Source organism: Suricata suricatta, chromosome 5 (genome assembly GCF_006229205.1).
Source record: "Suricata suricatta isolate VVHF042 chromosome 5, meerkat_22Aug2017_6uvM2_HiC, whole genome shotgun sequence".
Lineage (NCBI taxonomy): Eukaryota > Metazoa > Chordata > Mammalia > Carnivora > Herpestidae > Suricata > Suricata suricatta.
In genome coordinates this window covers 118,867,631-118,877,862 of record NC_043704.1, presented here as the reverse complement: position 1 = coordinate 118,877,862, position 10,232 = coordinate 118,867,631, and the positions used below count along the sequence as shown (strand labels likewise).

Below are 10,232 nucleotides of genomic sequence, written 5' to 3'. Positions count from 1 at the left end.
CTAGAAATATAGTCTGAAAATGCAGGGACTAGATATCTGATTTCACTGGTTTGCTTCTTCTAACTCCTCTTCACTGCTCCTCCCCTTAAAATAAAGAATTTAGATTAGTTTGGAAATATCAGTCTAAAACCAAAGCAAATACCTGATCAAAGAAGAGGAAATAAACAACAAAAAACATGTATTAAGAATTCTTTATCTCTCCTACCAATGGAAAAAACCCCACCTTATCTTTTCAGTTCTAAAAAAACCTTCTTATCCCTCTGAAAAGCAAGGAAGTCTTAACTTGAAATCAAGGTACACACAGAGGCAAATTTAATTTTTCATGTGCTGACTCTCTGATGTTTAAGACTTTAGTCTACATGTTGCTTAAATCAATTACATTCTGTCAAATTATAGAACTCAGGTAACGATCAGATAATGCAAAAAACAGTAACAAGAAACAATGAGACTAGAAGAATCAATCTTTAAAATTCACTTAATACACTAAAAAAAAGAAATTATTGAATAAGGATATTTAGATTTCACTGCTGTAGTATGTGGAAGCATGAAGCAATTTGGGAACTCTGCTCTGCCGTGCCCTATACAGATCACAGCTTTCACAGAATATTCACAACAAAGTCAACAAATGGGCATATTTCTGTACTTGGAGTTGGTTTGAGTCTGCCCCATCCAAAAGGGAAAACTGTAAGTTTCCTGTACTATCAATGAATCCAGTCTCCTCAAGATTATCATGAGATACAAACAGCCTCTACTTCTTACCTCCTCCACAGGGAGGCACAAATCCTGTGGATCTATTGACCCTCATGCCCACATTTGGAATAGGTCTACAAGGGGAAAGGAATAGAGATGAAGGCTTGACGACTCTCTAGTCATTACCATGCACTTTCCTATTTTAATCTCTCTTTATCCTGACATTTAGAATACTATGTTTTTTTTAAAAGGGAGGAAAGAACGAAAAGAAAACAGTTTTACTGCCTACCCATGTAGAATTATCAGCTTAGATTGCTCTAACACTGGGAAAATACCTTTATGGGTTCGGTAGCAATATGCCTGTTGATCCTTTTCTTGGGAGTTTTCAGAAGATGGCACATGCTCCTTCCTCTGTACTCTAAAAAAGATGTGGGTTGTAAACTGTTTTTAGAGGGATCACACAGCAATGATGAGTGAGAATTCTTAAATGCTGGTTTGTAAAGGTATATAAGGTGAAAAATATTACATACTTTAAAGTAGTAAGAGGTTAACATTGCTATCATAACTTTTTTTTGTATTTATTCCTGTAATAGATGTTTCCTTTGAAAACAAATAGAGAGTCTGTGAGATAATAAGGACAAACACTGAGAATGTTTTGAGCCTCATTATTTGAGATCCCATTACAGATAAACATTCCCAACAAGGAAATGCTGGAAACCAATGAACATCTGAATTTGGAAAATTAACAGAAAATAAAATCACAGAAACTCACATGGACTATAATAAATGCCAGATAATGAACATTTATCTCTTATACTAAAGGCACTACTAATATACAAATGCCCTATTAACATATAGAGAAACTCTGACTTCAGTAGTTAGAGAAAGGAATCCATTTAGTTCAATGCTAACATTTAAAAAAACAGACTAAACTCATGGCAGAGTTTTTAATTAGTTAAATGAAACTGGATAGAATAATAAGCAGCTCCATATAAACACTATGGTTCCTACTTTTAAAAAAGTATAACTTACTTCCTTAAAAATATAAGCATATCATAAAAACTAAAGGATAAATATATATATATATATATATGTATATATATATATATATAAACTCAGGCCCTGGTACCACTGAGAAATTTTCATAAATTCTAAAATAATTTTAACAGCCATAGCTTGAACAACACCCACCCACACATGACATGCAAAGACAAAATGCCAGAGTCACTTTACAGATCAGCATAAAGCTAAAAATGTGGAAACAGAATGAGACCGGCATTTGTCATATAAATTAAGTATATCACAAAGTGATTGTGCCTGTATTATATAGCACACCTTAGAATTTTTTAAAAAATTAGAATTTCATCAGTCCCAAGAAGCACTACTAGGACCAACAATGGAGCTCTCACATATGTTTAAGTAAGCACGTAAAAAGCTATACAAAAGAGTAACACAATTTATTTCAACTAACATGATTAATAGATTTCACTTTATTCTATTAGATTAATTTGTGGTCATTGTACCCTGTAGATTTTGAAATGTAATTTTATTAGAAATTACTAATGCTGGTTTTATAATCTAAAAAATTGTAATTGCTCAAATCTAGATTGCTATTTATAGTTCTAAGCAGTTAAATGAAATACTCTGATCAATATTTTAAACTTGCTTTGGTACAAAATTTAGAATAAAGCAAAACTGGCAGCACCACCACAAGTGTGATCATTTCACAGCAGGTCTAAAGGACCCTCAGAGACAACAAAACATAAGTTAAAATACTTATAAATAAGAGCCATTATCCTGACAAACTTGTTACATCATTGAAAACAGAAATAAAATCCACACTCAGTAAATTATACTTGAGGCCCAATTTTCATGCTCCATTTAATTATCCCTCAAGAGTGTAAAAATTTACTATTATTGCACTATGATGTCTAAGTCATCGTTTAGGATGCTTCTAATGATGAGGCCAACAGTTAGAGTGGTACATTTTAATGCTTAGTCCACTATTTTAACACAAGATTTAATTTAGATTTTTTCTCTTTTTTACAGCTTTATTGAGGTATAATTGATGTAAAACAAACTGCACATGTTTAAGATGCACAATTTGATATAGCATGAAAAGTGTTTGACAACAAATCAAACGTTTTTAATTGAAACATATTATTTTAAAATAGTACATTCTAATTTTTTATGAGACACAGATATGTATTTCTAAAAAGCTGGCTGGAAAGGAAGAAATTAATTTAATTCCAAATATCAAATTTATTCAGAAGGTTTAGAAACACCAAAATTGACAGCCAGTTTTCTTGATTTTCTTCTTGAAGAAGAGCCTGGTGTTGATTTGTGGTGAGACATACTGTGGCCTTGGGAGGTGCCTTCAACTTGAAAAGAAGATGCAGGTTGAGTAATTTGAGAGGACTTTAAGGAAGCTGATGAAGTCTCCTGTGGAATCACTTTGGTGGAATTGGAAGATGCTGCCTGGCTAGTCTGAAGTGGGGTAGCTAGAGAGCTCTGGGCCGCCTTACTCTCAAAGTTCTTTTTGTTTGCAACCCTCTTCTTAGTAACCTTTAAGGAACAAAACCATCATTAATTAACAATGCAGGCAGAAAAAACTAGTGTCATAAAGCATGTTGCTAATATCTGTCAATCATGCTAACTTGTGACCTCCGCTTATACTCTCCAAACCAGACTTCAGAAAATAGAAGCATTTAGTTATGAATATTTAATATTTTATTTTCTCTATAACTTAAACATAAAGAAAATTTATATTTCTGATTTTAAAATCACTTTGTGCTAGAAAAAAATGTTACTTGCTGCAATTATTATTTGTTTGAACACAAACTCAAGACAGCAGGGACCAAGTCAGATTGGTCACCACTGGTCATAATATATATTCTTTTTAAAAAATATTTTCATATTTAATTTTTTAAAAGTAATCTCTACATCCAACATGGGTCTCAAACTCATGACTCCAAAATCAGGAGTCACATGCTCTACCAATTGAGCCAAGCCAGGCATCCCGACCACTGGTAATAATATATATTCTTAGCACCCAGACTAGTACTGGACTTCTAGTTGGTATTGAATCAGTAATTATTAAATAAACATATTTTTCTCAATAGCCCTTGAGCATTAAAAAATTAACTCTCTTAAAAATATATTAATTCTCTTTACAAGTCTCACCTGTAGGGGTATGAACTGATTGTGCACACCACCAGGCATTCCCCCAGCCATCGGCATGGTCCCAGAATATGAAGCATGATGAAAAGGCTTCCCAGGAACTGGCACTGGTGGTCCCCATGGCATTGAGCCAAAGAGATGAGATGATGAAGGCATTACATTAGCTGTTAAAAATCATGGAAAAGTTCTTTTTTAGTAAAATAGTGCCATCAAAACCCTGAAATTTAAGACCTCCTTCTGCTAACCCTTTTTTGGCTTTTATCATTTTGGTAAAGGGCATACATACACTTAACTTATGATTAATCTTGCTTACATTACACCTCAGGAAACCCCCTTAGGACTGTGAGCTACTACCGAAGTCAGCTTATCGTGCTGTCTGGCCTAGAAAGGCCAATGGTCCCATATACATATATGAATTTTAGGAATATTTGTAATACTACTTAAAAATAATAAAAGGATCATGAAACTTTCCCTTGGGGGAGAAAAAAGAGAGAAATCTTAAGGATCTCACCTGCCCCCAATGCTAAGTTGCTTCCATAGTGATCCCAGCCTACAAGAAAACCAAAAAAGCTCAAGTCTTGAAATGTGATCACTTTGATATGACATGTAGATTCTTTCTTTTCCCTATTCTAATATTTGTAATTCAAGGATTTTAAAAATTACATTTTGTTTCACATTAAAATCGCACGAACCAGTGGTTTCCAAACTTGATTTCCATATCTGAGTATCTGGAGAGGTTATGAAATACAGACTCCTAGGCAAAGCCTCAGACCTAGTAAACCAGACTTGGAGGGGCCCAGGAATCTGTATTCTTTTAAGTACAGTTGACACAATATTATGTGATTTCAGCTGTACAACATATTGACTTGACATTTATATACGTTGCAAAATGCTCACCATGATAAGTGTAGTTACTACCTGTCACCTAAAGTCATTAAAATATTATTGAATATATTCCCACTGCTGTACTTTTTCATTTCCCCAACTTGTTTATTTTACAACTGAAAGTTTCTACTTTTTAGTCCCCTTCACCTCTTTTGCCCATCTCCCAACTCCCCTCTCCTCTGTCAAACATCAGTTTAATCTGTTTTCATGAGTCTGTTTCTGTTTTGCTTGTTTTTAGATTCCGCATATAAAAGAAATCATATGGTATTTGTATTTCTCTGTTTTACCTTGATGGACACTTAGGTTTCTTCCATATTTTGGCTATTGTAAGTAATACTACAATGAACAAAGGGTGCATACATCTTTCTGAATAAGTGTTTTTTGGGTTTTTTTGGGTAAATACACAGAAGTGGAATTGCTGGATCATATCGTATTTCTATTCTTAATTTTTTGAGAAACCCAAGGAGTTTGTACTGCTAATGAGCTCCACAGGTGGATTTGTATGCAGTCAGCACCAGTGCAGCATGTGGGAACTACTACTTTAAACAATGACAAGTGAGACACCAGCATATTGTCACGGAAGGAAGATATGTATTGTGTTCAAAACTTCTTTTCAGGAGCACCTGGGTGGCTCAGTCAGTTAAGCCTCCGACTTCAGCTCAGGTCATGACCTTGCGGTTTGTAAATTCAAGCCCTATGTCAGGCTCTGTGCTGACAGCTCAGAGCCTGGAGCTGCTTCAGATTCTGTGTCTCCCTCTGTCTCTGTCCCTTCTCTACTCATGCTCTGCGCCTCTTTCTCTCAAAAATGAATAATAAAACATTAAAAAACAAACAAAAAAACTTTCTTCTTTTCAGAGAAGTAAAAAGGCAGCCAGATCTGTAAAATAGTATAGTTGATAATTTAGCCACTTACAAAATTTTTGGATCAGGAGAAAAGAATAATATACTTTAGTATTTTGAATTAAACATGTACAAATTCTTGCATGAAAAAACTTTTAATATGAGAAATGCTAAAAATATTTAGAAAATTAGGCCTTGATACTACCTATAAGTGACTCCGGTATCAGTCATTATGTTAGGAAGATCTACTTAAAAGATGCTATATTATTATTATTATTATTATTATTTTTTGAGACAGAGAGAGAAGGGGAGCAGGTGTGCGAGCAGGGGAGTAGGAGAGGGAAAGGGAGAGAGAGCATCTTAAGCAGGGTCCAAGTATAGCTTAAAACCCAACTTGAGGCTTGATCCCACGACTGTGAGATCATGACTTGAGCTGAAATCAAGAGTTGGGAGCTTAACTGAATGAGCCACCCGAGTGCCCCTAAAAGATGCTACAGTAATCTTATGCATAGATCAACTCCACAATTTCCCCAATAAATCATTGTTCTAAATATAAAATATCCTTTCCAACATTTTTTTTCCATTGGGACTTTTCATATCATAGAGTAGAAATTTACAAAATAACTTTCTGATGCTTAAGTTTTTTTCTCCTGATCAACATTTAAATCTCTTGACTTTTACTTGTATCATATATTTTAATTGGACCATTGGAGAGACCTATTATATGACCAAAGAATTCTAATTATAACCTTAAAATTCTTGTTAGGTACGAATACAATATTATAAACATGACATAATAATGAACATAAATGTAATAATTAACATGAAAAAGGTAAACATATCAAGCTGTTAAATATTGATCATAAAGGGGGAAAACAATCATTCCATTTAGGTAATACATTCTCTTAACCTACATATACTAATTACATAAAATTTATATATAGTTATTGAGTTCATTTTTGAAAGTGAAAAGGCAGTCAAATTGGATTTTGCAAGTTATAGTGAACTTACTACCTGAGCTATATGAAACATCAGATTCATGTAGTTATAAAAACTTTCTGACTAAAGAAGGATTATTTATACAGGCATACAGGCAAAGGAATGCCAGTGTTGTACAGTAACAAAAGCATGGGCTTTGGAATCAGAAGGACTTGGGTTTGAATGCCAGTTATGCTACTCAGGAACTTACATTCTTAGACAAATGACATTTTCTTAAAAAGTCAGAGTAGTATACACAGTGTAGTAAAGAGGTTTCCAGTGTAATTCAGCAGACTATTCCAGGTTTAGCTGGTTTAGCGGCTTGCTTCCATCAGTGTTCAATAATTTGCTTATACTACACTGATTTCTCAGTGTTAGGCATTTTTAGATATACTGACTTCCTATTAAGATAGATCAAAACTCAGGTAGCTCAAAAATCAAAATTATTTTATACCACCCCTTACTGGGTGCTCCGTCCTTCCAATAGAAATATATCACAATATTTGTTTAAATATATAAGCAGTGTTCATGGTACATGGTTGTGTAAATATTGTCACTGCAGAGCTAGGTAGGGCACTCTGTTTCTCTTTTCTTGTAAAACTTTTTTCACTCTTTTAAAAGTAATTATCTTTTTAAAGTTCCTTAGTCTTCCTTGATGGTTTTCCAAATGCTATCCACCTGTCAGGTAAGTATCTTAGTGCCAAGAACTCCCTCTACTCTTCCAACCAGGACTAGTTATTTTCCAGACCTGCTGAGCAGCAGGCATCTTGGGACTTCCATTCATTGTATAAATATACTAGGTCTCTTGTGGTTTAGTCTTACGGTTTTGCTTTCTGTTTCTCTCTCCTCTCCTCTCCTCTCCTCTCCTCTCCTCCACTCTCCTCCCTCCTCTCCCCTCCACTCTCCTTCTTTGCTCCCATTCTCCCTCCCTCCCTCCCTTCCCCCCTTCTTTCCCTCTTAACCTTCCTTTCTTGCTTCCTTTTCTCTTTCCCTTTCTCTCTTTCTACCTCTCTCTTCCTCTTATAATGCTGGAGCATATGATCCTGCAGTTTTTAAAAAAATTCTTTTAATGTTTATTTATTTTTGACAGAGAGACGCAGAGTGTGAGCAGGGAAGGGTCAGAGAAAGAGGGAGACACAGAATCTGAAGCAGGCTCCAGGCTCTGAGCTGTTAGCACAGAGCCTGACGCAGGGCTCGAACCCACGAACTCATGAGATCATGACCTGGGCTGAAGTCGGATGCTTAACCGACTGAGCCACCCAGGCAACCCTAATCCAGCAGTCTCTTAAGAAAGGGTGCATAAGAAGTAAATTTGCATGTCTAAAATATTTTTATACTATCTTGTACTAGATTTGCAGTTTGAGTATACAGAGAAATCTAAGATAAAACTAATTCTGCCTCAGAGTTTTGATACATTCAGTTTAACTGCTTTCTAGTTCTTCAGACATTCTCTTTATCACTGCAGTTCTGAATTTCAAGGCAATCTCCATTTCTTTTCATTCATTATGCTAAGCATTTAGTGGTCCTTTCACTTTACTGATACCTGTCCTTTAGTTGAGAAAACTTTTTTTTTTAAAGTAGGTTCCATACTCAATGGGGAATGAACTCATGACCCCTGAGATTAAGAGTCAGATGGATGATGGGGTGCCTGAGTGGCTCAGTTGATTAAGCATCTTAGTTTAGCTCACAGCATGACCTAACCATTCATTAGTTTTCTAGTAAACATTAAAAAAAAAGAGTCGGATGGATACTCTCCTGATTGAGCCAGCCAGATGCCACAGAGGAAACTTTTTAAATCTTATTTCTTTGATACTTTCTTCCTTTCCATGATCTCTGGTTTATTGTTCTGGAACTCCAATTAGATGGGTACTAGATCTGTTTACTCTTCCTCTAAATCTCCCTTCTTTCTTTTTTAAACATTTACTTATTCATTTATTTGAAAGAGAGCTTGAGGTGGGAGGAGGGGCAAAGGGAGACTTAAAAAAGGTTTATTTATTATTAAGAGAGAGAGAGAGACAGAACATGCGTGAGTTGGGGAGGGGCAGAGAAAGAGAGAAGGGGAAAGAGAATCCTAAGCAGGCTCTGTACAGTCAGCTCAAACTCATGAACTCATGTGAGACCATGACCTGAGCCGAAATCCAGAGGCTGATGCTTAACTGACTGAGCTACCCAGGTACCCTGAGAGAGAATCTTAAGCAGGCATGGAGCCTGACATGGGGTCTATCTCATTATCCTGGTCTGGGATTATGACATGAGCCGAATTCAAGAGTCAGAAGCTCAACTGACTGAGACACCCAGGTGCCCCTCCCTCCTTTCTTATTTTCCACTTTTATTATTTTTTTTGCAAGTGATACATTTTAATATATTACGTCTTTCATTCAACACCATCGTGTAATTCGTGTTGAATTTTTTTTTAATTTATTGTCAAGTTAGCTAACATACCGTGCAGTCTTGGGGTAGATTTCCATGATTCATCACTTAAATACATGTGCTCATCCCAATAAGTGCCCTCCTCAAGGAGGTGTTATATATAGCACATACAGTATATGCAGTATATGTATATATGGTGGTATTTTGATTGGGATTGCATTGAATGTATAGATTGCTCTAGGCAGTATCAAATCTTGACAATATCTATTTTTTTTTTAAATTTTTAAGCGTTTATTACTGAGACAGAGCATGAGCATGGGAGGGGCAGAGAGGGGGGGAAACAATCTGAAGCAGGCTCCAGGCTTTGAGCTGTCAGCACAGAGCCTGATGTGGGGGCTCTAACTCACAAGTCTGTGAATTGTGAAATCATGACCTGAGCCAAGGTGAATGCTTCATCGACTGAACCACCCAGGTGCCCCCGCTAATTCTTAAGTGAACAAAGCATTCATTTTGAACTCATGCTCCACACTTCCCTTCTAAGTCCCTCCCATTTGAGATCTCTTCTGGAAGTTGGTATGTACAATATCTGCTTTCTTGCTTCCTAACCTTACACAAATGTATGAAGTTCCTTCCCAGTAGGACAGCATCACACACTAGAATGCCAAACGTGGACATTCTAGCACTGTCATTAGTATAAGTATTCACTGAACATACAGCTAGCAAAACCAGGCTTAAAAAAAAGGACTTCTTTGAAAGGTATTCAAATAAGTAACAACTTTAATAAGATCCTCTACATACACATTTGCTACTGAAAATTGAACTACCACATCAGAACATTTTCCCTACAATTCTGATTTTCGAAAACCAGAAAATCTAGCCTATGTACCCTGCCCTAATTATAATTACATTCTAGCCAACCACCCAATTCTCTCTATATATTCCTCCTACACAACAAGTTACTTGGCTTCTAAGACACAATCCTAAGTAGGCCCCAGGCTCCCAGCTGCCAGCACAGAACCTTACTCTCCAGAGCTGTAGTCAGAGGCTTAACCAACTGAGCCACCCAGGAGCCCCATGCTAGGTTAACCTGTCTTAATAACTTCAGGCTTCTCAACACTCAAAACCTCCTAGTGCTTCCTTGGGTCATATCAAGAAGCGGAACTAAAGTAAACTGAAGTCATTCAAATGCAAACTCCAGGATTCCTCACAAATTATGGCTATCAAGGTAGAAAATACAGAACTAATATCCTAGATTATCAAAATATTATACAGTTTGTCTTAACAGAACT

At 36.0% G+C, this 10,232-nt stretch overlaps 1 protein-coding gene across 3 annotated transcripts in view; it reads right to left on the bottom strand.

The window, feature by feature from the left end:
• Positions 1 to 283: 283 nt before the first annotated feature.
• XRN1 (5'-3' exoribonuclease 1) overlaps positions 284 to 10,232 on the bottom strand; it is a 109,494-nt gene continuing 99,545 nt past the window's right edge. For 2 of the 3 annotated variants that reach the window (XM_029940121.1, XM_029940123.1), the window contains 3 exons: positions 4,382 to 4,420; positions 3,874 to 4,034; positions 284 to 3,255 (listed from right to left, as the gene is read on the bottom strand). In XM_029940121.1, the coding sequence (XP_029795981.1) occupies positions 2,953 to 3,255; positions 3,874 to 4,034; positions 4,382 to 4,420 (503 nt within the window). In that variant the 3' untranslated portion in view covers positions 284 to 2,952. The remainder of the gene's footprint in view (positions 3,256 to 3,873; positions 4,035 to 4,381; positions 4,421 to 10,232) is intronic. The other variant, XM_029940122.1, reaches the window with a different exon arrangement.